Source organism: Emys orbicularis, chromosome 7 (genome assembly GCF_028017835.1).
Source record: "Emys orbicularis isolate rEmyOrb1 chromosome 7, rEmyOrb1.hap1, whole genome shotgun sequence".
Classification (NCBI taxonomy): Eukaryota; Metazoa; Chordata; order Testudines; family Emydidae; genus Emys; species Emys orbicularis.
In genome coordinates, this window is record NC_088689.1 from 49,840,407 (window position 1) to 49,868,197 (window position 27,791).

Here is a 27,791-nt window from a genome sequence, read left to right on the forward strand (position 1 = left end):
TCAGTGGACATTATGGGTCTTTTGTTTTGTTTGTATTAGACCGGATTACATACTATACATTTTAAAACAAGGCATTGGCCTTGTTTGGCCAGCCCTAGGCAAGCCTAAATCATCCACTAAATATTCTGCCTCTTGTTTTGTAACCAAATATTTTGTAAATCTGAGCAGAAGATTTACAAAATCTTTTTGTGCTGTTTGTTCCTTGCCTACTTGGAATGGAGGGAAGGGGTGGATTGAAACCCTTGCCTCTTACTTACGAGGTCAAGTGTTTTAATCACGAGCAAAAAATCGCCTGCTGTAGTCCTCAGCTGTGTGTGTGTGAGTGCCTGCCAACTATAATTAGAAACAAATGGCTTTATTTCTCATTTTACAGCTCTGTGGACATTTATAAAAGCAGCTTTTTTGCAAGCCAAAGAAGCCCCCAAAACTGTAATCAGTGTGTACTGTCTGTCACCCCATACAGTTATAGGTGCCAGGCTGCTGATTTCATGGCATTAGGTGGCACTAGTGCTGAGCACCCCGTTCCCTATGCTAGAGCTGCTGCAGGCACAAGGCAAGGAGCAGCCGAATCTTGCCCCTGGCGAAGTCAACAGCAGGACTCCTGCTGATGCCAGTCGTGTAGGATCAGCCCTCAGAGCAACGCTAGTCCTGCTATTAGAGTTGCAAGTAACAAATTAATTCACTTATTTATTTTCTGTCCCTGTGACCAGAAATAGCGGGGGGCAAAAGGTGTTCTCCTAACCCCATGCCAGAGATCGCTGCTGGTGGAGGGTGTTCCCTTCTGCCCTCTAACAGGAGATAGATGTGGAAGGGTGTTCACTCCAGCCCTAGGACAGGGGGAGGAGGAAGAAGCCATGTTCAGGCCTGAGAGGCTGTGTGGAGCACAGTTGGGTTGGTGAACAGAGGCGAAGAAGAAGGAACACACCCTCTACGTGCAGGGAACAGCAACGGAGGGGGAGGGAGATAGCAGTTGCTGGGTTTATGATGGCCAAAATTCTCCATGCCCAGGGATAACTTCCTATAGTTAAATATTGCAAGAGCACCTAGCGGCCTTAATCAGGCCAGGTCTCCATTGTGCTAGGTGCTGTACAGATAAATAGCAAGTGGAAGTCCCTGCCCTGGAGCATTTAGAACTGGTGAGACAAACTAGTTGGCCAGACGAGAAGGAGTGGGATGTGGTGAGGGTTAACACAAAGTATCAAAACTGCAATTCTGAGCTGATGGAGCGCTGCACTGCAGACAAAAGACATCTTCCCACACAATGCAGCTACTGCAGATGTTAAGAGCCTTCCTGCCTTTGGGAGGAACAACAATCTAAGCACTAATCTGGACTGTAACACACTGCTACCGACTCTGGCGCATCCTGGTTAATGGTGCAGAGCCTCTTGCTTTAATGAACTGCTCATTCATTGTTGGGTTGTACTCTAAAATGTCACTGTCAAGTACTTGATTGTTTTTCCTTACACCACTGTGTTTGTAATCCCCTGGTGGAATAAAGAATGCTTCACTCTACAAAGAATGTCCATTCCCAATTTACTCACATTGATTTCCCCCATCCCTTGTGCTTGTATTTCTAAAAACGCTTGAGGCAATATTGTCCAGTGGAATATGGTCTATGACGAGAGACAGGAACTCCACTGTGCTAATCCCATTTCCATATACGAGACGCTGTTTGACTATAGACAAGTCACCTAATGCACCCATGCCTCAGTTTCCCCATCTACAGCACGGGAACAGTGCTGTAATGCTGGTTGCTGTGCCTCACAGTGTCTCATTAATGTTTCTAGAATGCTAAACTTCATTGAAATTCATTGTGTTTGGGTGTTTACTAGAGTTCTAATTAGCTGCCAAGTTATTTCAGCTGCCAGGCCCTTTCATGCACTAACCATAACTAAGTTGACTTGTTTCAGAGTAGCAGCCATGTTAGTCTGTATCAACAAAAACAACGCGGAATCCTTGTGGCACCTTAGAGACTAACAAATTCATTTGGGCATAAGCTTTCATGGACTAGAACCCACTTCATCAGATCTATGGAGTGGAAAATACAGGAGCAGGTACAAATACATGAAAAGATGGGAGTTGCCTTACCAAGTGTCTTGTCTCCTAGTTGACTAGTTTTCTTACTCTGATGAGGAACGATCCAAGAGGAGAAAGGAATGGGTAACTTTGTAAATGTTCTCACCAAGTACTGTATTGGGTATGGAAAGCAGAGTGGAAGGATGGTTCGGGCACTAGGCTGGGACTCAGAAGTCATAGGGTCAATTCCAAACTCCACCACGGAGTTCCAAGTTACTTAATCCCAGACTTCTAAAGGTATTTGGGCACCTGCAAATCTGGTTGTTAGCTGCCTGAATACCTGTGATGATCTTACTCCTTGTGCCTCAGTTCTCCATCCCCAAAATGGGGATAATGGTACTTCTCTACTTTACAGGGGTGTGGAAAGACTGACCACATTAAAGACTGAGTAGTGCTCAGATGCTATGGTAAAAGGCAGCAGCAAGAGAGTCCAGGTGAGGAAAATGCACAGGAATGGGGAAGGTGACAGCACCGGAAAGGAGTGACTTGGTGGGAGGCTTGCACAGAGAAAAGGGAAGGGAAAGTGCTAGTGGTAGAGAGAGCTGGAAGGAGACTCAAAGAGGGAGAAGAATCTGTCTGTTGTCCACAGAAGGGGAGTGAAGATATAAAGAGACACAGTAAGAAGAAAGTTGATTAAGTAGGTGGCAGTGCCTGTGCCTAATATCAGTCCTGTGAAGGGTTAATGTAGCTTTGTGGTTTCCTTTCTTAGTGGTGTATCAGTATGTGCTCCAAACCAGCCTCCTTTCTTCATGTCAGAGTCTGAAATACACAACTGATATGCATTCTTAGCCAAAAGAAATGTTTAAGCTAAATTGTTGTTTCAACGCAGCTTACTTTCCTTATACAGCCAAGAAGGGTTTTTTTTTTTATAGTTTTAGGGCAAGATACTCAGATGATGTAAAGATGATGCAACTCTCTTGGAGCTATGCTGACTTTGATTTCTTTTAATTCTCCTTTTTTCATATTCATTTAGGAAAATAAAAACAAGATTTCACTTCCTTCCACCTGTGGCCTCTTCTCCCTGTTGCAAACTTTAATCGTTTCCCTTCTTGTGTTATGTGCGGCGCTCAGCTCATCCTCACTCTGTTTAATTTACATTCTTACGGATGCACTAGCAACATTAGTGTCCATGCTTCTCTGGGAATAGGTTTGTTAATCACTCTTCGTTAGTGCTGCGGCAGCAGAGCACTAAGCACTGGAGGCCCTAAATAAATAGGTGGTATTGTTTGCTTTTCCATCTCGCGGGGATAGAGTAATAAAAAGTATTTCGAATTCCCAACCTCGCTATTTTTAGACAGAATAAATTTGGCACTTAAAGTACTGAACATCATCCCTTTTATTGACTTGATACCAGACATCAGGTTTCACTGTATAAATATCAGTACAAAATGCATTTGATGGGTGGGATTCGTTTCAGACCATCACTGCCAAGTGACTCAGTTTAGTCACAGAAACCTCACTGCCTTCTGTGGTATTTGAGGAATTTCAAAGAAAAGTGGGAACAATTTCCAAAAATTCTCCCAGAGGGGTGCTCCATGAGTCAGAGGACTGGAGGCAGCGGAGAAATGAACATCAGCTCACTAGTCAGAAGGTCCTGAGTTCTCAGCCCAGGTCTGCCTGTGATTTGCTGGGTGAATGGGGGCTAGTCAGTTCACCTCTCAGCCTCAGTTTCCCTATTTGTAAATAGAGATAATGATCTCCCTCTACCTTATAGGTAAGATTAATTCATTAGTATTTATAAGGCCCTATATAAATTCCAACATAAAATGCTGTTAATTTTGCACAGTCATATAAGTGGTCTGAGGGGATATTACTTTAAGAACATTAGTTTTAAGTAAACCTTAGAAAAGCAGAATAAAATCTGCACTTTTCTGAAAAGGCACCCAAGTAGCTGAGCCCCACAGAGAGCCTGGCATCTTCCCTTTGCACACATTCTCAGATGTGCACCACAGAATATCATCATTTGTTTCATACATCGACGTCTCTGATGCCACATGTGATTTGTCATGGCATGGACTTTTACTTTTTTCAAGCTAGTGCTCAGACTTCAGGCTGTGGGTGGATGAGATATGTCTGGGGACCCTTGCTAAGGCAGCATCTAAGGGCACTGAGCTAGCTGGCTGGCACGTGCAATCAGACCCTGAGCACTGTATGCGGGTGCAAGGATCTGAGAGCTGGCAGTACCTTGGCAGTACCTTGCAGGATGGGACCCTTTGTAAAGACAGAGGAATGATTGCCTTGAGTCTGCTAAGTGTCTAATCAAGGATTTGTAAAATTCTTAAGTATATGGCCATAAAGGCAGCTGGAAAGCAGCCCAGCCGCTGTGTGATTAAGAGGAAGGTATTCTACTTTTGCAGTAATTGATAACATGAGACTGTTATGGATGGATAACAAATGTTATATTTTTCTTATTTTCTCTGTGTGGGAAAAACAAAGGTGGTTTGGCGGTTGCTTCATTAATTTTTTAGCACTCGTATTGTTGTATCGTCACCTACCTCTTACGTACTTTTCACCCATAGATCTACACAGGAGATTAAGTATTATCACCATTCCATAGATAGGGAAACCGAAGCACAGACGCGAGGTGACTTGGCCAAAGTAACACAGCAATGTCATCAGCAGAGACAGGTCTCTTGATTCCCAGTCTAGTGCCCTATTATCTGGACCACACTGCCAGCCCAATGTGAAGTCTTCAAGTTGGACTTCCTGGGTTTCTCAGGACCCTTTAGAGGGGATCCCATCACCACCGGGTGCACATGGTAAGGGAAGTGCATCTATCTACCAAGGAATCTCATGAGGCTTGCAGGGGCATCCCTCCTGTAGGCCCTATGCTTGTGAGACCATAGGAGATTGGGCATTATGTGGAAGAACACATCTCATGGGTGTTGCTGCAGTCAAGTGCCTGAAGAGAACCTGGAGCAGGGTTAGTTGGGAAAGCTGATGGGAAGCGTACTACTGGTGAGGTGTCACAGGGCTGGAGTACTAGCCCTTCTCCGGCTTCTGCAGCTAACAAACAGCCTATATGGTTTGCTACAGTGGGACTCCCCTTTGATAATCTCCAGCAGGTGCATCAGGTGGAGATGGCAGACAGAAGACTTCAACCTTCACAGAGGCCAGGCATCTTGTTTAAAAGGCACTTCAGCTGAGCTGAATGAAATGCTTTTGATAGCTAAGTGGAAAATGCATGGCCAGATACTGCAGCTCTGTTTTAGTGTAGTTTGACTAGATTGTAAGCTATTTGGGACAGGGACTATCTCTTTGTGTGTCTGTACAGCACCTAGCACAATAGGCCTGATCCTGAGTGCAGTCTGGGATTGTCCTTGTTCTTCTGAACCAGTTTAAAAAAAACTTTACTGCAGGGAGGAGTGTTTAACTTAATTTCCAATTAACTTCTGAAGTGGCTAATTCTTTTTCAAGATGTCTATAAAAAGATCATCAGCCAAAGCAGTTGCAGGCCCGGTCCTTTTATATGCCAGAAAGAAGGGTCAAATTATTCAGCCAAAAATATATATATATATCCAAGGGACACTGGTTATAATGGCATTGAGCTCCCCATACAGGGGCTTTCCCACCACATTTCAAAGTCTCATTCCTCAGGTAAAACACTAGATGGAGTATGTAACATTTTTAACATTAAAAATGCTTCCATTAATGCAGGATAAACAGAGCTAGGAGAAAACAAGCACTAGGGGAATGCATATAAAAGTTAGGTATTATGATATCATAGGCCTAATTTTCACTGGCATTCATTTTGAGTCAGCTCTAAGGTATGTGGGAAGGTATCTTTGCCTCTCAGCTACAGAATGGGAGCAAAGCTACTCTGCAGCAGATTCTTCAGCCTCAGTGGATCTGCATAGTCACAGACCCAAGAATATATTAGAAAATAGTAGGGAGAGTTTGTTCTCATCATTTGGGTAGCATCCTCATTATTCTTAAAAATTCAGCACCTAAGGTGCTCTTCAGAGCAGAGGGACAATATCAAGGCTACACATAGTGACATTGACTGGCTCATAATACAAGTGCTGTTAGTGTCTCTTCCCCCCAGCATCCAATTCTTTGACACGTCTGATTCAGTTTCCCAAAAGCTGTCTAAGAACTCTCCCCCAACACTGTAAAGCTTCTCAGTCCCTCCCCACTATGCAAAGTTAAAAGTGGAGCATGGCAAGGGGCAGAAAAGGGCCTTCAACCAGGGATGGCCTGGAATTTACTGGAGGTGGTTTTTACGGGCCCAATATAAGGCATTTTCCATTTTTGAAAACGGTTTTGTTAATGGACACCACATTACAGTTTGTTTTATTAACATATTCATTTACATATTGTGGTTACATAAAGCCAGAGCTTAATTTAGGGTTGTACAAATACAAAGTAAAACTGCAGTGGGCATAATATGAGTACATGTAATTATAATACTGAAGATCAGAATGTCTGCATAGATTTTGGTGCAGTATTTTCTCAAGGAAGTTATACATGTCATGACTCATATTTCAGTGTTCAACATTATATAAACAAAAGTTGAAAACATTTGATTATAGGAAAATGACAATAATGCAAAGCTGTAGGCTTGAAGCATTAAGCAATAAAAGTATGCGGAGTTGCAGACTACCAGTCCAGGTCCATCTGGCCACGCAGCAGTCTGTAGCAGAAGACCAGCTCTGATGTAGTGGATAGATCAAGGCTATTCCTCAGTTTTGAATGGATATATCCAAAGTTTGAAGTTGCTTGCTGCAATTGCTGGACTCTGATGCAAGTACTTTTCCCAGTTTAAACCAGGTTTAAGCTGGTATTTACCAATGCCCTATCCTAAACTAGTTTTTCCTGGGAAATTGCCAACCCTGCCTTCAACAAAGGAAATTTTTAAAAACTCACCTTTTCATTTACTCTTTTCCTTTCTTTGCATTTTGCTTGCTTGAGGCTCCTCACACTCTAAGAAACACTGGGAATTAGCTAGTAGTTTCTTAAAGTAACTAAAGGGACAACAAAGATTGCATGTGATAAAATGACTGGGCATAGCATGGTCTTACCAGTAGCGTTCTCACACATTTTTTGGATACTATTGCAATGTTCATAGGCACAAACTACCAGACGCTTTGTTAAAAAGGAAGAACCTGAGAGCTCTTAGAAATAGACTCTGATGCTATTCCAGGCAGTACTTTGGCCTATGCTGGAAACTGCAACTAGTGGTATAAGACCCTCCTATCCCAGGATCTCACCCCATACCTGGCATGGTGGTGGTACTGGCTCCTGGGGTAGAACTCTGCAGGACCAGTGCATGGTAGAGCATTTGTGCCTCTAGAAACTTACCCAGTTCCAGGCTGTGGGGGGGATCATCAATGTGCGCTGGTCATTGATGCACTGAATAGACAATAATAAGGTTTCTAACACAATTATTCTTTATGTAAGATATCAAGCAGAAAGCCCACATCATTTAGAAAACAACCACCGCCCTGAATGCAATGCCCCTCATTCTAGCTCACCCTTCTGTGTGTGTGTGTGTGTGTTTTATCTGTGATTAGGTAGACAGCATCCTTCCCCACAGCTTCTCTCTGGTGGGGCTGTTGAAAATGTCTAAACATGCAGAGCCTTTTTATAACCTTCCAGTCTCCTCTGCCATGTGACCTCCTGATCAGCCTCAATAGCTGAGCACAGATCCCGATCAGCTGACTTCATTGCCAGGTGACCTCTCCCCTTGTAAACCAGTTCTTCTGAGTAGGTGCCCGCTTTCTGGCTTGGGTGTTTGTGTTTGAATAGAGGCCCACCACCAATATTTAACAACACTTGCTAACCTTGTGCCAATCTATGGAGGCAAAAGTACAAGAAAAAAGGCAAACAAACCCACATTCATAATGGAGTTTGCAGTCTGATAAAACTACATACAGAGAGTTTAGTAGATGAAACAGAATTCTTAAGCTGTACATAGGCAAAGTCCCTAGATAGTCACACTGTGCTGTAATGTCTGCATTAACTGGAAAATCCTGTTGCAACATGGATGTCCCTAACTGGGCCAGGCAACCACAGGTCAGGGCAGTTAGACTTGTCGGTCAAGATTTTCAAAAATGAGAGTCTAACCCTAGGCTCCAAGCTCCAGAGGTAAGCTCCAGTTCTAAATGTGTTCGACCTCATTTGCTAAAGTGCTGAGTACCCATAACTCCCACTAATGCTGTGCAAGCAGCACATTTAAAAAGCAAGCCAACGTACTTAGGAGTCTAAAGATGTATTCAGTAGCCTGACATTGGGGCCCACATTTTTGAAAAGCTTTGGTAACATTTTCAAAAGCACCCAAGTCATTTAGACAGGTTTCAGAATAGCAGCCGTGTTAGTCTGTATCCGCAAAAAGAACAGGAGTACTTGTGGCACCTTAGAGACTAACAAATTTATTAGAGCATAAGCTTTCGTGGGCTACAACCCACTTCTTCGGATTCATATAGAGTGAAACATATATTGAGGAGATATATATACACACACATACAGAGAGCATGAACAGGTGGGAGTTGTCTTACCAACTCTGAGAGGCCAATTAAGTAAGAGAAAAAAAACTTTTGAAGTGATAATCAAGATGGCTCAGTACAGACAGTTTGATAAGAAGCAAGTGTGAAAATACTTACAAGGGGAGATAGATTCAATGTTTGTAATGGCTCAGCCATTCCCAGTCTTTATTTAATCCTGTGTTGATTGTGTCTAGTTTGCATATCAATTCCAGCTCAGCAGTCTCTCGTTGGAGTCTGTTTTTGAAGTTTTTCTGTTTTAAGATAGCCACCCGCAGGTCTGTCATAGAATGGCCAGACAGGTTAAAGTGTTCTCCCACTGGTTTTTGAGTATTATGATTCCTGATGTCAGATTTGTGTCCATTAATTCTTTTGCGTAGAGACTGTCCGGTTTGGCCAATGTACATGGCAGAGGGGCATTGCTGGCACATGATGGCATATATCACATTGGTAGATGTGCAGGTGAACGAGCCCCTGATGGTATGGCTGATGTGATTAGGCCCTATGATGATGTCACTTGAATAGATATCATCATAGGGCCTAATCACATCAGCCATACCATCAGGGGCTCGTTCACCTGCACATCTACCAATGTGATATATGCCATCATGTGCCAGCAATGCCCCTCTGCCATGTACATTGGCCAAACCGGACAGTCTCTACGCAAAAGAAAAGACGGTTACTTACCTTCTGTAACTGTTGTTCTTCGAGATGTGTTGTTCACGTCCATTCCACATTAGGTGTACGCGCGCCGCGTGCACGAACGTCGGAAACTTTTTCCCTCAGCGGCTCCCGTCGGGCCCGCAGGGTCTCCCTTCCCGCCAGAGCGGCGCCCCGCCCTAGCGTATATATATCCCTGCCGGCCCGACCCTCCCTCTGTTCCTTCTTGCCGGTGACTCCGACAGAGGGGAAGGAGGGTGGGAAGTGTAATGGACGTGAACAACACATCTCGAAGAACAACAGTTACAGAAGGTAAGTAACCGTCTTTTCTTCTTCGAGTGCTTGTTCACGTCCATTCCACATTAGGTGACTCACAAGCTTACCATTGGAGGAGGGTAGGAGTCAAGGAATAACTGATTGAAGCACTGCCCTGCCGACCATCGCGTCATCTCTGGTCTGATGGTGGATCGCGTAGTGGGCTGTGAAGGTATGCACCGACGACCAGGTGGCTGCCTTGCAGATCTCCTGGAGCGGGACCTGCGCCAAGAAGGCCGTCGAGGACGCTTGGGCCCTAGTAGAGTGAGCCCGGATCTGAGGTGCAGGCACGTTGGCGAGCTCGTAGCACGTGCGTATGCAAAGCACGATCCACGCCGACAGGTGTTGCGTCGAAATAGGCTGGCCCTTCATTCGTTCCGCAATGGCCACAAACAGTTGAGTCGATTTGCGGAAAGGCCTGGTACGGTCTAGATAGAAAGCCAACGCCCGCCGAACATCGAGGGTATGCAGGCTACGATGGCTTGGGTCAGTATGGGGCTTGGGGAAGAACACCGGCAAACAGATGTCCTGCCCCATGTGAAAACTCGTGACCACTTTAGGGAGGAATTTAGGGTGAGGTCTAAGCTGCACCTTATCCTTATGAAAGACAGTATAAGGAGGCTCCGAGGTGAGGGCCCTCAGCTCCGATACCCTCCTAGCCGAGGTGACGGCCACGAGAAACGCGACCTTCCATGAAAGGTGCATAAGGGAGCAAGAGGCCAGGGGCTCAAAGGGCGGCCCCATGAGCTTAGTGAGGACCAGATTGAGGTCCCATGGGGGTATAGGTGGGCGTGAGTAGGGGAACATCCTCTCCAGCCCCTTGAGGAATCGGACTACAGTGGGGTTGGAGAACACGGACATCCCCGATTCCCCCGGGTGAAACGCCGATATGGCGGCTAGATGCACCTTAATAGAAGCGGGGGCGAGGCCTTGACGCTTGAGGTGCAGCAAGTAGTCCAGAATCAGTGGTATCGAGGCCTGCAAGGGCTGGATGTGCTGAGGCCCACACCATAGGGAGAAGCTTTCCACTTGGCAAGGTAGGTCGCCCGTGTGGAGGGTTTCCTACTACCAAGGAGGATTTGCTGGACCTCCTGAGAGCACCTGTGCTCCACCTCACTTAGCCAGAGAGAAGCCATGCCGTGAGATGCAGCGATGGCAGGTTCGGGTGGAGCAGGCGACCTCGGTCTTGTGTGATGAGGTCGTGATGGAGGGGGAGGGCTATCGGAGTGGTCACGGACAGTTCCAAGAGAGTTGTGAACCAGTGTTGTCGTGGCCACGCCGGGGCGATGAGAATGACCGTCGCCTTGTCCCTGCGGGTTTTTAGGAGGACCCTGTGGATGAGTGGGAACGGGGGGAAGGCGTACCGCAGGCTCCCGCCCCACGGGATTGCAAAGGCGTCTGCCAGAGAGCCCGGACTGCGGTTCTGGAAGGAGCAAAACTGCGGGCACTGGCTGTTGTCCATGGTGGCAAACAGATCCACCTGGGGAAACCCCCACCTCAGGAAGATTGAACGGAGGATGTCCCGTCTCAGCCTCCACTCGTGCATGAGATAGGACCGGCTGAGACGGTCCGCCAGCCCGTTCTGGACCCCGGGGAGATATGCAACCTGGAGGTGTACTGAATGGGCTATGCAGAAGTCCCAGAGGAGGAGCGCCTCGCGACAGAGGGGAGAGGACCGGGACCCGCCCTGCTTGTTTATGTAAAACATAGCGGTAGTGTTGTCCGTCAGAACTGACACGCCGTGACCTCTTATGGTGGCGTGAAAGGTCTGGCAGGCGAGGCGAACCGCCCTCAGCTCCTTCAGGTTGATGTGAAGCAACTGTTCCTCCCTGGACCACAAGCCCTGAGTGCGCAGGTCCCCCAGGTGCGCCCCCCAACCCAGGTCTGACGCGTCTGTCACTAACGTCAGAACTGGTTGTGGGGCGGCGAACGGGACCCCCGCACAGACCTGCTGTTGATCGAGCCACCAACGGAGAGCGCTCGATACCCGAGCCGGGATCGTGACGACCATGTCCAACGGGTCGCTGTTGGGGCGATATACCTGGGCCAACCACAGCTGCAGAGGCTGGAGCCTGAGGCGGGCGTGTCCGACTACGTGGGTGCATGCCGCCATGTGCCCCAAGAGTTGTAAACAACATCTGGCCGTGGTCGTGGGGAATCTCTGAATGGAGGTCACGGCCTCCTGGATAGCCAGGAATCGCGATACGGGAAGACTCGCCCGTGCCGCCACCGAGTCCAGGACTGCCCCTATGAACTCCAGTCTCTGTGTGGGGACTAGTGAGGATTTGGGCACATTGACTAACAGGCCGAGTTCGCGGAATACTTGTAGCGCCAGTGCCACGTGGGCGCGAACCTCTGTCTCTGAGCGGCCCGCCAGGAGCCAATCATCTAGGTACGGGTAGACGCGCATCCGTCTTTTCCGAAGGAAGGCCGCCACCAGGGACATGCATTTCGTGAAGACACGTGGGGCCGTTGCCAGGCCGAAGGGCAAGACCGTAAACTGGAAATGACGCTGCTGGATAGTGAAGCGCAGGAACCGTCGGTGGGCCGGGCGGATGGCGATGTGAAAGTAAGCGTCTTTCATATCGAGGGCAGCGTACCAATCCCCCGGATCCAGGGAAGGAATGATGGTACCAAGGGAGACCATACGAAAACGTGGTTTTTGCAACTACTTGTTTAGCTTGCGAAGGTCCAGGATAGGACGGAGGCCCCCTTTCGCTTTGGGAATGAGGAAGTATCTGGAATAGAACCCTTTTCCTCTGAGATCCCGAGGAACCTCTTCCACCGCCCCTACCGCGAGGAGGGTCTGTACCTCCTGCATGAGGAGTTGCTCGTGAGAGGGGTCCCTGAAGAGGGACGGGGGTGGTGGGTGGGAGGGAGGGGGCGAGGAGAACTGGAGGGTATAGCCTGACTCTACCGTGCGCAGGACCCAATGGTCTGACGTTATGTGAGACCAGGCACGGAAAAAATGGGACAGGCGGTCCCTGAAACACAGGGGAGGATCCGGAGAAGAGATAGGTACGCTGTCCTCGATCGCATCTTCAAAATCCCTGCTTATTTCCCGGTTGCGGCTTATTGTGGCCCTGGTTTTGGCCTTGGTTAGGCGTATTGTTGCGCCTACGCCTATTGTCTCTGCCCCGCCTACGGTATGGTTCGTGTCGAGGGCGAGGCTGGTACTGCCTCTGTGGAGGCTGCGGTTTGAAGGGCTTCCTCTGTGTTACAGGGGTATGCATCCCCAAGGACTTGAGGGTAGCCCGTGAGTCCTTGAGGCCATGGAGTCTGGCATCCGTCTGCTCCGAAAACAACCCTGTACCCTCAAACGGAAGGTCTTGAAGGGTGTTTTGCACCTCAGGGGGAAGACCAGAAGCCTGCAGCCACGCTGAGCGCCTCATTACCACGCCGGACGCGATAGTCCTAGCGGCCGCATCAGCCGAGTCGAGCGAGGCCTGTAACGAGGTCTTGGCCACCGCCTTTCCCTCGTCCACTATGGCCGCAAACTCGGGCTGCGATCCCTGAGGCAAGGCATCCTTAAATTTTGACACTGATGCCCAGGAATTAAAATTATGTCTATTGAGAATCGCCTGCTGGTTCACGATCCGCAACTGGAGGCCTCCCGACGAGTAGACCTTTCTGCCGAACAAGTCCAATCGCTTCGCCTCCTTGGCCTTGGGGGCTGGGGCCTGCTGGCCATGCCGCTCCCTCTCGTTGACCGCCGAAACGACCAGCGAACATGGGGCTGGATGGGAGAAGAGGAAGTCAAACCCCTTGGATGGGGCAAAATACTTCCTCTCGACGCCCCTTGCCGTCGGCGCAGAGGAGGCTGGCGTCTGCCATACAGTCTTATAATTTAACTGTACCGTCTTTATAAGTGGAAGAGCGATCCTGGAGGGACCCTCCGGGCTGAGAATGTCTACCATGGGGTCCTCCTGCTCAACCGTCTCCTCTGCCTGCAACCCCAAATTGAGGGCCACCCGGCGGAGCAAGTCCTGGTGCGCCCGATGGTCAATCGGGGGAGGGCCGGACACTGTTGTGCCCGCCACGGCTTCATCCGGTGAGGAGGAGGAGGTCATGGCCTTCTGTGCGTCCTCGTCCTCCTGCAACTCCTCCTCGGCGGGACGGTCCTCTGGGGTACGTCCCCTGGCCTGGGTCAGGGACGGTGCCGGGCTCGGTACCGAGTCCGTTCTATCCCTGTCTGGCGGCCTGGAGACCGTGGCCTCTGCACGGGAGGCAGTGCGGTGCCGTGGGGAGCGGGACCGGTGTCCTGAGGGGCCCGATCTCGCGGTTCTGGATGGAGGGCCTTGCTGATGATAGGCCCACGGGGTCCAGAATGGCCATTGTCCAGGATGGCTCCAATGTGGTTGCCAAGAGGCCTCGTGCTCCCTAGCGGCGTGCACTCTGCGGCCATAGCTACTGGAAAAGCCCGAGCCCTCCTCCGACACCAAGGACGGCGATCTAGAGGGCCACGGCGGTGCCGTCGGGCGGTGCTGTTCCGGAGTCGGGGAGCGGTGCCTTCTGGAGCGGGACCGCGAGAGGCGCCGTGCAGACCTGGATCTGGATCGGTACTCGCCATCCCGGGACCGGGAACGGCTGCGGGAGCGCGGTCTCGGGAACCTCGAGGTCGACGCGTCCCGGTGCCTGGTCGAGCCGGGCTGCTGGGACGGTGCCTCGCTCGCGTCGGGGCCTGGCTGTTTGGAGGCCCGTTGTGCGGCGGGAAGCCGGGAGTCCACCGAGGCGGAGCTCGACAGGGACCGGCGCCGTGTTCGGTGCCGAGATGGCGACCGCGACGGGCGCATCATCGCCGGCTTGCCCTTGGATGGCAGTCGCGGCGGAATGTCTTTAGCGCGGAGGTTACTTTCGGTGGACAATTCAATGAGGTCCTTTGCTGCCTCAAATGTGTCCGGGGTGGAGGGCTGTTCCAACAGTTCCTCCAGCCCCTCCTCCTCGCTCGACGCGCTTATCCCGGGGCTCGACGGGCCCTTGGGCGCCGGAGCCACTGGTACCGGGATCTGTACCGGGGCCGTAACGGCCTTGGCGGCACTCGCGGTCTTCGCCGGTGCCGGCTTCTTATGCGGGGAACGTCCCCTAGTCTTAGGCTGGCTCTTTGGTCTGGCCGGCGAAGAAGAACGGTGCCGGGTGTGTTCCCGTCGAGGCGGCACCGTAGGCTTAGGCTGTCCTGCCGGCGTCGGGTCGCGGACCGATGCCGGGGCACTCCGCACCGATGTCGACGGCGCCGCGGAAGAGGAGGGCTGTAACGCCGCCTCCATGAGGAGCTGCTTGAGACGAAAGTCTCTCTCCTTCTTGGTCCTAGGCTTGAAAGCTTTACAAATCTTACAGCGCTCCTTTTGATGGGCTTCCCCCAGGCAACAAAGACACGAGTCGTGCGGGTCGCTCAACGGCATAGGCCTGCGGCACGTGGCACAAGCCTTGAAGCCTTGGGCGTGCGGCATGCCCCGCTGCCCAGGGCCGGTGCCGGGGTCGCCCAACCCCTATCACAAAGAGATTTAGGCCTTTGTGAGGGGCTAATAAACTACTATTTACACTAAACCTTAAACACTTAACTATTAACGAACTGATAACTATCACTAATCACTATGCTAAGGGACACTCTCAGACGAGAGATAGAGTTGTTCCAACGTCGCCACGGGCGGTAAGAAGGAACTGAGGGAGGGTCGGGCCGGCAGGGATATATATACGCTAGGGCGGGGCGCCGCTCTGGCGGGAAGGGAGACCCTGCGGGCCCGACGGGAGCCGCTGAGGGAAAAAGTTTCCGACGTTCGTGCACGCGGCGCGCGTACACCTAATGTGGAATGGACGTGAACAAGCACTCGAAGAAGAATTAATGGACACAAATCTGACATCAGGAATCATAATACTCAAAAACCAGTGGGAGAACACTTTAACCTGTCTGGCCATTCTATGACAGACCTGCGGGTGGCTATCTTAAAACAGAAAAACTTCAAAAACAGACTCCAACGAGAGACTGCTGAGCTGGAATTGATATGCAAACTAGACACAATCAACACAGGATTAAATAAAGACTGGGAATGGCTGAGCCATTACAAACATTGAATCTATCTCCCCTTGTAAGTATTTTCACACTTGCTTCTTATCAAACTGTCTGTACTGAGCCATCTTGATTATCACTTCAAAAGTTTTTTTTCTCTTACTTAATTGGCCTCTCAGAGTTGGTAAGACAACTCCCACCTGTTCATGCTCTCTGTATGTGTGTATATATATCTCCTCAATATATGTTTCACTCTATATGCATCCGAAGAAGTGGGTTGTAGCCCACGAAAGCTTATGCTCTAATAAATTTGTTAGTCTCTAAGGTGCCACAAGTACTCCAAGTCATTTAGGTGCTACACACCTTTGAGGCTCTTTTGAAAATGGGCCTTAAGAGCCTACGTCCGATTGATTTCAATGTGAAAAATCCCTTAGGCATTTAGGTGCCTAAAGATGCAGATAGGTGCGTAAAAGCGTTTTCAAAAGCAGTTAGGTACCTAACGCCCATTGAAATTCAATGGGAATGGAGCTCCAATGGCTCAGATGCTGAAAGGTTTATGTGCCTAAGGCTCACGGAGAGGTAAGTGCCCCGGTACCTTTAAGGAGTTGGGCCTAAGTGCATAATTTAGATTTGAAAATGGGACTTATGCTCCTAGATTATGTAGGTATTTTTTAAACTGCTACCCCATGACCATATGTCCTTAGGGAAATGTGCTTGAGTTAGACAATCCTGTGTAGGCACATGGGGCGCTAACACTGAGCAACCACCTGAAAACTTGGCGCTGAGTAAAGGTGAGAAAAAGTGCTGTGCCCTTGCAGTTTGAAACAGCTTTTAAAAACTTTTTTGTGTTGCATAACCAGCCCTAGTAGTAGCGCCTCCTGCCTGCCACTGAAGGCGAAATGGTGGCACCACAAGGGCCCGTTCAGTCTGCCAACAGCCCAGTACGGTGATAGTTACAGTGGAGACATGCTCAGTTTTAACTTCAGAAGGGTTGGGTTATTCTGTCAGCAGAATGCAGCAACTTAAAGGGGAAAAACGAAAAGGAGCAAACCAGAACCTGTGCCTGCTTTTGTCATCGTTCACTGTTAGCTGCAGTATGGAAACATTGTGCAGGAATCTTGAATAGTTCCTCTTGCTCTTTTTTTTCTAATCTCCTGCTAAATTTTAACCCTGTCATTACAGCAATCCAGAACAACATTAAGCACATTCTACAAAAAGTACTGACCCCGAAAAGAAAAATTAAAGCACCCTAATATTAATCCCGTGGTGTTCAATAGCACCTTCCATTTTTAGATTCACAAAGCAATTAACCATTAGTTACAGCTGGGGAAACTGAAGCATAGCATGGTGAAGGGGCTGGCCGGTGATAATGCAACAAGTGAATGGCGGAGTCCAGCTTTGTGCTGAAATCTCCTGCTGCCCAGTCTGCTCAAAGGACTAGACATGCTGCCTTCAGTTTGAACATAAATATAAATGGTTTTGCATCATTTACAAAGAAAATGTAATGTATTTTGTTTTTCAAACTAAACTGCATCATTTAATTTGTAAGCCCTATGTAAACACATGCCTTGGCGGCACACAAGCTTGTGCCAGTTTACTTGAAGCAGTGTCTGCCCCTGCCTGGGTGCTCTGATTGCATTTGAAGGGTGGTTTATTAACGTTTCGCTTAAACCCGTTCCTTAAATTACGTAAACTGGCCACACATCCTTTTGCACTGGTTTAACGACATTGATATAAAAGTGCAACACTGTATGTAGACACGCCTTTAGTAATGCTCAGATATTAACCCCTTGGTCCTGCTGGCTCCCTCAGCCTTCTGAATCAAGCCTGCATATTTTACTGATAAAAAAGGGTTCTAATAGTGTCAGCAGTGCCTCGGCACCATAGTGGCAAACATTCAAACTGCAGTCTATTATGCCGCAGGTACCACCAACAGCAATGCCATAGACACTTGCACAGGTGTGCGCCTGTCCTGGCCAGTAGCGACAACGTATTTGCATATATAGCCATAGCAGTTGTGTGTATCCCAGCCATATACAGCATGTGACAAGTTCTACCTTTGGGCCAGATGGGCTACCCCAGTGATATAGTTTCAGTACATTTGAAACCCTTTCTATAAGGTCCCAGCACGGCACAGAAATGGGTCCATAGACTCACTGGGGGGAAGGGGAACCCCTCACTAATTGCACTGATGCATAAATTACCATATGTAACTGACTAAAAAGGGTTAAAAAAGATGAAAAAGGGGCCTACGGCACATTGGACAGCATGCTACACGATAGCTGTGGTGTGCAAACTGTTCCAGTCCCGCTCCCCAATCCACGGACTCTCTCCCCCTCCCCCAATTACTCCAGTGCCAAGGCTTCATCAGCAGCAGAGTGTGGGCTGAAGGCGGAGCTGGGGGCGCAGCACTGGGGATGGGGGAGGAGCTGAGGGCTAGAGGCCGAGTTGGGCGGGGGGAGGGAGGAGCGTGGCGTGTGTGTGTGTGTGGAGGGGGTAGTAGGCAGGTGAAGCTGGCCTGGGGAGGGCCAGAGAATGATGGGGGTGGCTGAATGGGATTGGGGTGGAGTTGGTCGGGGGGGGGGGAGCCTGGGTCACACACACCCCCACCCCCTCCATGGGGGCTGGCCCAGGCCCCACTAAACCCCCTCCCCCCCACTATTCCTCTGTGCTCCACAGTTTGGGGGTGTGTGTGCTGCACTACAGTATCCACATACATTCCATTTTAATATTTGACGTGTAGCTGGTCAAATTACCCCATGCTCTCATTCTGCCCCAAGAGAGGTGATGGGCATCGAGCTAAAACACGACTGGGAGGTCTGCATTGTGTTCCCAGCACTACAGCAGATTTACTGTATGCTCTGGGACCAATCACCTAGACCCAGCATTTTCAATAGCACCTAAGGAAGTTAATGGGATTTGGATGCCTAATGCGTTTAGGCAGCTTTGACAATCCCAGACATTACGCCCACTGTGCCTCAGTTTCTCCAGCTACATAGCTAATCCGTCTTTGTGTCTGTGTCATTCCTTAATATTTACGCAATTTGCCAGGTGCTGTACAAGAGTGAAATTCACCCCCTCTGTGCAGGAGGCCTGAGTTGGCTTTGTGCGGGGGGGTGGGGGAGGAATGGAACGCCTTAAATCTGCAGGCAGGCCATAGGGCTGAACTGCAGCATTTACATGAGCCCCCTTAGTGCTGCGCCATGCACACCTCTTGTGGGGCTTATGGAGTGTGGAGCGCTTTGAAAAAGCCTTTGCAGCTCAATCCAGCTCACCCCATATGTAAAATACAAATGCTGCCTATATAAAACATTTCTCTGCATTGATGTCAGCTGTTAACGCTGCCTAGGAACTGATGCCTTGAGCCAGACCCTCACTTAGTAGCTACCAGGATAGCTCCATTTAGTTCAGTGCAACTGCACTGATCATCCAGACCCTCAGCCTTTCTGGTATTGTCTCTCATTTCCCTAATGGTTTTGGTTATTTTCCTTTAACCGTGAGGTATGTCTGGCAGCCTCATCTGGTGCTGCTATCAATGTAATCAGTATTTGTTCTGTTGTACTGATGATTGATGAGATACCATTCTCTCACTTTCTGTGCTGTACACGGAACTAGTTCCTTTGGGTGGGAGCTTATTTTGTTCAGATTGTCAGTACACTAACTCAGTGTTTGCAGCATGCTTTGCGCTCCTCAGCTGGAAGATGGCACATGAGTGCAATGCGTCATCATCATAATTGCCAATAGCTTTACCCTATCATACTGTAGGGAAGCCCTAGCATAAAGTGGCATCAGCTCTTGAGAATTCTGATGAGGTCACGCACACTTTTGCTTGGTGCTGGGAATTTATGGGTGTGGGGGAGGTTTCAGTGTAGTCTATGCATAGGCTGACATGCATCCTAGTTCTGAGGGCCCATGGAATCACTTAAGCCATTAATTGGGACTATGCACTGGCCCTAAGCATTGTGGTGAATTTGCCCTTAATGCTGAGGAGGTCTGGTATATGGCTGCAATGTAAATACATGCTGAAAATACACAGAAGTAAATGATGTTCTCCAGCTAGACAGGTTGGGAATGTAACAGGGTACTGGCATATTTTATTGAAAGGCAGTTTTCTTAAAGGGCCACCATGATTTTTGGAACCAGCTGGGAATATAACTAATGTGAGTTTTAGTTAGAGGTTGTTTACTGTCATCAGCTAAATTGCTAACTAACATCTGACTCCAGAATCTTTATTGTTGGTTGAGCCAGAAAGAAGAGAGATTGATTTTCAGATGCCACCCTGAATCTGCAGTGCTAGCAGTTAGAAAAATCCCCTTCTGAAATGCAAATGGAATAAATGTATTATGGAAGTCACTGACTGAGCCTGAATGTTATCCAGTGAAGGACTATTTTTACAGGCAGTCTTCTGGCCATAGCCCCACTTTAATGAGAGAGAAGTGCAGCCATGGAGGAACATTGAAGATGCCTGTCTCTACCTCCTTTAGTAAACTGTAAACTTCCAGTTCTTTAATCTAATCATTAGCGGGAGGGGATATTTTCTTGAGAGAAGCCAATATAAAAGGGTTGAAAGGTCGGCTGGGATAATACGTAATCCCTTGTGATAAGAGCTGTTTACAGAATTATTAATCAAACACAAACGGGAACAGATAGTAGCATTTTTTATTAAATATTACAGTGGATCAAAAAGTACAAAATATCTTTTGCCTGCTATGTGATTGGGAAACTATTGGCACATAATACAGTATCAAAAGCATTAATAAGTACAATTTGGAAAACATACAAAAATTGAGTGTTTATAGTTGGCTCAGCTTTATTTCTGGTAGTGTTTAAACTAATGCAAAGGTTACTCAATAACCTTTTAAATGGGATACTATATAATATTACTGGGCCATTTTGCTATATACAGATAATCACCTTACAGAGCATATAGGCTACATAACTTGAATCACAAAAAGTATACAATATGTACAACAAATGAAAGTTAAAAAAGTATAAACAGCTAGTAGATTATGCTGCCATTATTAGAACATATTTAAAACTGGGGGAGAGGGGAACAAGTGAAATATCAAACACATTTACAGCAAACACCTAGTAAGTGCTCATGATAATAGTTTCAATGTTGTCGGCCTCACATAAGTGAAATAATTCCCATTTCTCATTAAAATCATGACAATGGTAAAAGAAGACCAGCTGTGACCTGACTGACCACCACCACCACACACACACACACACACACACACACACACACACACACACACACACACACAAAAAGTGACTATGTGGAACAATGAATTAAAGAAATTAACCGTTCTCTTTGAAGGCACACTGCACAAAATGTTTTAGTGACCTCATAGAAACTTCCATTAGACGCATCAACATAGTAAGATACAGTACTTAAGGACTCATGCACCAATTCAATAAGTTGTAAAGTAAATACTTAGTTGCAACAAACTACTTTGTATGCCCTGATACAAATGGGAACTTATCTTGTCCAGTAACTAAATAAATAAGACAGATCTATTGCGAAATGCAATCATTACAGATTTTGACCCTTACTAGAAACATATTTTGTTGCGAAAGTCAGTTAGGTTCTGTTTTAATTTCTGTTTCCTAAAGTCAAACTCAGTCTGTAACCAGAAGTTACACGAATATTGTTTTTGTTGGGCTTTTATAGTTAATTGAATCTCACAACCTTCAGAATCTGTAATGAATCTTGAACATAGTGCATTTGAATTGCAACATTTCTTGGCACTGGTTCTTGGTAAATATATTTATGACTCTATTGCCAATTAGATTCCGCAGTTTCCCTTACAACCCTACCAATAACAATGGTTTTGATTGCACAAAGAAAGGCTTGTGCAATTTCATTCAATAATAAGGCCCCTTGAACTCAAACAATGCAAACAAAGCCCCATTTAAGACATTAAAAAAAAAAAGTAGTTCTCAGCCAATGGAAAATTCAATGGTCTTTCTGAAAGATTTCCCAGATTTCAGGTAAGAGTTTTTAAACAAATAATGTACTACTTCTGTTGGGGAGTTATGCCACCATTTCTTTTTATTTGTCCTGATGTTTTGCCCAGTATATTATGAGCTTCCTCAGACTGAAACAGCGAGTCTCCTCATGGAATAAATGAAGGAAAAAATTCCCCCTCCCCAACTCTGCACTGTGTTAACATTGTTTTAAAATGCTGTGATCAAATTCCAACATGTCATCAAAAGTGAAATAAGAGACTTGTTGTAAACAAATGCATGAATCCAGGATGTACAGAATATCATAAACAAGTAAGAGAAATGTTCAATTTTCTGATTAAATGGCAGGCACATACATATTTGTGTTTGCTGTAGGTTTATACATTTCCTCCCAACCCTCGATTCTTACATGATTTAGGCCTCATGCAACTTCACTAGAGATGCCTTCTATACTATGGCCTGTGACCAAATGAGCTTGTGATTTTGTTTTCTGTACAGTATGTGGAATAGCAGAATAATCTGTATTGGCACATTTATTTTCTAGATTCTACTAGTCTGTTTACTGATCAATTAAATCTTGTTTTGCCACAGAAATATAAAGTATTTAATTGAAGAAAGTGGATCTTTAACAGTAGATGACTTCATAATTCTGGTTTCCATCTTTGGATATTAAATATGTCCCATCATATATTGTATTTGGCATTATATCCTGGACAGGTCTAATAAGATGTATGATCATGCTGTATTTGAATAATAACTGAGATGGTTTAAATCATAACCCATTTTCACATTGTAAAATACCTCCAAGTTTAACCTCTGTCTCAATTTCTATATTTAGCTGCAGAGTGGTGATGGCTCTCAAGTGACCATATGCTTTGGAAGGTTCTTTCATTATGGAAACTCAAAACCTGCACTCGTGGGCTTTTTATACTTACAAATTATTCCCAATGACTGGGGTTAGTTGTTCAGCATGAGTGCAGAGGGCTATCACAAAAGGTGCGCAGGCTTTAAGTCCCAGCTATGCAAATCACCACAGCTCCTTTGACTTCAATGGAGCCATGCAGATTTTTGCCAGCTGAGAACCCAGCTCTCTGAATAGGGTTTACCTGACGCGTAGGCTTTGTGCTAGCTGGGGTGAGTTTCCCTTGATGTGAAGTAGGAAGAAGGGGCTGGATAAGTGAGCATCACCGCTTAACCCACTATTCAGACTACTGAACCTTGGGCTACTATTTAGTGGTATTCTTCTTTGAGGGGGGAGGCGCCTGTCCCCAGCCCATCCCCATTTCAAGGCACAGGACTCTTAAAACCTTTTGATTAAAAAATAAAGGTTGGCTCCTGTTCTAATTTTTGACATTCTTGACATATCCTTACAACCCACAAATCCGTCTTCTGGACTCCATTGTTATTCAGCAGCTTGTTGCCAGTAAGATTTTGTTCTTTATTTCTCTGGTATGCAGGAGGGTTTCACAGCCTAGATAAGGTAGGTACAATTGTTAACAAATTCACAGACCAAAAGCTTCTGTGGCCAGTAAAGCAGTGTATGAGCCATTGTGACAACACCAGTGGGAGCGACAGGTGCTCAGCACCTATCAGGAACAGACCATAGAAAACAAGAACTTTGTTTGCATCAATTGCATTGTTGTATAATCTACAGTATGTTTATAGCCTGAACCAATTGCTTCAGTTTGTAAACAATAATGTCACCACCAAAAAAGCTGCTCAAAAGTATAAGAACTGGAAAAATTACAAACACACACACACACACACACACAGACACAGACAAAAATTAGGACAGCCACAGCCTTTAAAATAAGTTGCAGATAAAATGATATTGTTTAATTTAAAAAAAAAAAAAAAAGAGCACAGGATATACTGGACAAATGAAACTATATAAATTATGTGACCAAATGTGACACTGATAGTTTTCAAAGCGGATATGTACAGTCAAATTAAACAGTGTTTACCTTTCTGTTCTAATAGTGTTAAAATGAAAAATCTATTGCAGTTTTACTATACATTGCATTGATTGAACCTTTGAAAATCAGGAAAGTTATCCCAAAAAAGCACATCTATTGATTGTATGTATTCCCTGCCTCCTCCTCTTTTTCAGATTCATCGAGTCCTTGACTGAATGGAACTATCTAAGGACCCTAATCCTCCACTCCCTGAAAAAAAAAAAAAAAGCAATTTTTTCCACTGGCTTCAAAGAGATCAGGATCTGTCCCTAAACTTCCATTGGTTTGCTCTGATCTTTGCTCTTGACATATGTAAGACCTTTCAAAAAACTAATATGCAAATGAAATGATTTGGGGAGTAGGTGTGGGAGCTGGAATTACAAACTGTAAAGTAGTTTTGTCTCAATCAGATTTGAAGCATTCAGCTACATGGGATGAGACTACTTACTGGTTAACAAAAATATTGATTTCTAATTCTGCAAGACATTATCACAGGGAAAGGAATGTAGCTAACAACATTTTTTCTCAGATACTTTTAAAAGGAAAAGGGATTTACAGTTTTGTGCTCGGATGTACAGAAGACAGCTGGGAAGGTGGAAAGGCAGCTTGAGGATTTATAGCAGCTAAAGGATAAATGCTATTGTGCAAAAGGTCACCATATGAACTTCCTACAGGTGTTGCTGCAGCTAAGTGTCTATAGAGCTGCTGAGAATTTGCAGGGGATGTAAGAAATTGTCTTTGCACCATGAAGGAATGAAGAGCCAAAGGCTGCATTAGTGGAGAAAGCACAGTCTGATTTTTCAAGTACTGCAAAGGATGAGAGTATCCAGCTGGGATGCGATTGTTCAACCCCGCACACAGAGTTCCTGGGTACAAGCCTGTGAAGATAGGAGTTGAGAGGGGAAATTTGTGGCTTTCCAACGTGTTGCCAGAATGTAGACCATGAACTGATTTGCTGCCTTCACCCTCTCGGTCGGGAACCTTTTCCTTTGCAGGTGTCTCCTTTGGTAAGTGCAGAGGAGAGACAGCTCGGATTTTTTTTTCAGAAATGACTTTGTCCAAATCCTCTAGGTTCCGTTTCAAAGGCCGAGCTGCCCCAATGTTTTGGGGGCTACTTTTGCGGCTTATAATTGGATGGACCATTCCTTCCATCTTTCTTAAATTCTCAAGTCTCTGATTCTGCTGTTTTCCGGACCTATGAAGGGATTCACCATGTTTTTTAGGTGCTGACATGGTCATCGGAGAAACACGGCAAGCTTTGGGATTACAGTGTATGCTCAACCCCTGGCCACCTGATGTATGGAACTGGGAAATACCTTTGCTTTCTTGCGGCACCATTGATGAATGCAGGAGATTGGACCCTGGAGTCTTTGCAGTCTGTTTGTGTACGCTCTTTGGAAGACTCAAATCCGTAGGCTGATCATCTGAAGAGGCTTCCACGGCAGTCTTTTTTTCTTGCTGATGCAAAGATGGGTGATAATTTAAATTAAGTTTTTCTTGGTGTTTGTGTTGAGTAAAAGTAGAAATATTTTCTGAATCTCTGAACATGTCTCGAGGGAGGTACTTTGATGTCTGTTCATTATTAAGGTGGTGTTCTGTGTGCCTATAAAGGCTGTGCAGATGAGGAGATGAGTAAAAGTCTGCCAAGAAACTGGGCACATGGGAATGCTGCAGTGCCCTTTTCTCGTTCATTTTATCTTTGCAGTCCTGGATATCTGGCTTCAGTACATAAGATTCAGCAAGAGAGTTAAGGTGATGTTTTGAAAAATCACAACGCTTGGGATCTGGTTTACTTAACGTGTCAGGCTTAAAAGCTTCATTAATAGATTTCCTTTCCTCTGAATTCTTGGTTTTAAAACTCTGCACATGTTGTATTACAGATGGTCTATTAACTGCCACAGAATCAGAACTGGGGGCATGGGGAGCCTGAGATATGCTTGCAGACAGTTCATCTCTGCTGTTTAATTTCTTTTTGCTAATCAAAGGTGGAGGTGACCCATAAGGATAACTACATGACAGAGTTGCCCCACTGACCTGTGATAGAAGTTTTTTCTTTGCCAGTGGTGACATGATGCCTGGATTACCCTTTGAATAGATTAGTGGTGTGTAACTAAAACTGGGATCATCATTAATGGAACCTGGCAGTTCCTTTTCTTTGAACATGTCAAAATTCTGTACCACAAGAACTTTGGGCGTTTGCTTTAGTGCGTTGTGTATGTCTTCGTTACCTAATTGATCCAGTTTCACTGTGCAGTTTGCAATATAATCAGCCATCTCTGGCAATTTATCGTCTTCCATGTCGGTTTGACTTGGTAACTGTACTTGGATTGCAGGGAAATTATTAAAAGGCAGTTCTTGGGGTTCACTTTCTAAATTGCCTGTAAAACTGGGTCCTCTTTGTTCTTGCTTTGTGTCATCAAGGGCATCTGTTGGGGTGTGCAAGGGTTTGTTGACTGTTGGCTCCAACATGGCATCCTCTTCAGGAGGCACTGAAGCACTTGAAAAAGAGACCGAGTGCTGTACTTCCTCCTTGGGCTTTTCACTGTTGGAGCTGCTTTCCATCAAGTCTATCTTTTCCAGAGATACTGGCCCTGTTGCCTCTGGCAGAAGAGGCTGGGACCCTTCAATGGGCTTCTTCGTCTCCTCCACTGCAGGATGCTCAGATAAACTTTTCTGGTCTGAAGAGTCTTGATCCTTCTCTTGTTCTGATGAAACCTAATAAAATGTTTCAATAGACAGTAATAAGAATGCAGTGTGTGTTGACAGATTGCTTATAAAAGCAAATACAGTACACAGAAGCTTCTTTTGGAAATATTCTTGTCAATCATCTTGTTGAAATCTGAAAGCTTTAATACCACGTATCAGATTTTAAACAAAGCAATCGAAGTCCCCAAAATACTGGGAAATATACCCATACCCACATTAATGACACAATTAAAATAGCAAAGGCTTGTAACCAGACTATAAATAATTGGATCGTCTGATGATTTGACCAGATAGTTTAATACTAAGGTTGTCTTCTTTCTAAATCATTTTCCTAAATAGATAATTGCATTTTTCACAACACAATTGAGAAGAATATAAAATATTCTCAGTATTCAATCCCACCTATGAAAAATATAAACCAGTCCAAGTTGGCTTTCCTTATTGTGTCTATATTGTAGATATAATCCCTCCAGTTTGGCTATCTTGAAATTCAGTGATTGCAGAACAGATGAGCCACATTTGGTTCTACTTTAAAATGTTAAAAATTCGAGAAATAGAATACTAGAAATCAATGCTATAGACTGAGAAATCACTGGTATAGCTTAACTGGGGCATGCTTTTTTTATTAATGGATTAAAATGAAGTTGTCAACATTCAGTGAGTGTGTGTGTGCGCCATTATAAATATAGCTTTTATAAGTTATAGTCAATGAGACTGCAGCTCTTTATGCTTCTCCATTAATAAAGCTTGTGTGCACAATTCACACTATTCATTCCATTATGTAGACGAATGAACTGTGACCCTGGAGGTCATTATAACGTTCCATCTGTGATACAGCTGACTGACAACCCTTTTCAAAATTGCTATCATTCTCCTCTGACATGCCTTGGTAGAAGAGAGTCAGAAAACAGCAGCATTGTGTGAGCCTTTTCTTCTTATTATTTTTTCTTTCTTTCTTAGTTGTAAAGATAAGAGGAATCAAGAAAGTTATTATCCAAATGCTGCATTATGGTCTATCATGTCAGGGAGGGATATAAAAATATGTAATGAATCACAACCATCTTAAAGATTTATTTCTTCACAGCTGCTTTTAAATATTCCTCTGTGTTGGGTTTTCCTATTAGTTACAGTGTCTGTTAGTCTTCATAAGTACTATTTTTTTTAAAAAAAACTAATAGCTGCCTTTTTCAGTTCAAATACCATCATTAGTCCTTCACAAAGTACTATCACTGGTCTCCTGAGATTATACAATTACAGGAAAATACCAGACAGATGAGCAAAGCAGGGGGGAAAGGCAAATCAAATGTAATAATTGTACATTCTGCTCTTTGTTTTTGTTAAGCAACAGTTTGAATGAAGTTTTAGCTATTTTAAAGACATGCACAGTGTAAGCTAATAACATTTTTTTCTAGTTCATTACATTGAGCAATGTCATTATGACTCCAATAGAATAAAAGAGTACAAAACTGAGTAATCAACTAAAGACTCTACTCTCCCAGTGACATCCCTGTTCATGTTTATATCCGGGTGAGTGGTGAATGTGTATTAGGAAGGACTGTATTCTTACATCTCTTCTTTACTTTTATAACTAATCCTGGCACAGATCATCCCCTTCCATGGAAA

At 45.8% G+C, this 27,791-nt stretch overlaps 1 protein-coding gene across 1 annotated transcript in view; it reads right to left on the reverse strand.

Moving 5' to 3' along the window:
- Nucleotides 1–24,014: 24,014 nt before the first annotated feature.
- The window catches only part of ARID5B (AT-rich interaction domain 5B), a 144,382-nt gene continuing 140,605 nt past the window's right edge, over nt 24,015–27,791 (reverse strand). Inside the window, exon 10 of the mRNA XM_065408344.1 lies at nt 24,015–26,177. Within this exon, the coding sequence (XP_065264416.1) occupies nt 24,015–26,177 (2,163 nt within the window). The remainder of the gene's footprint in view (nt 26,178–27,791) is intronic.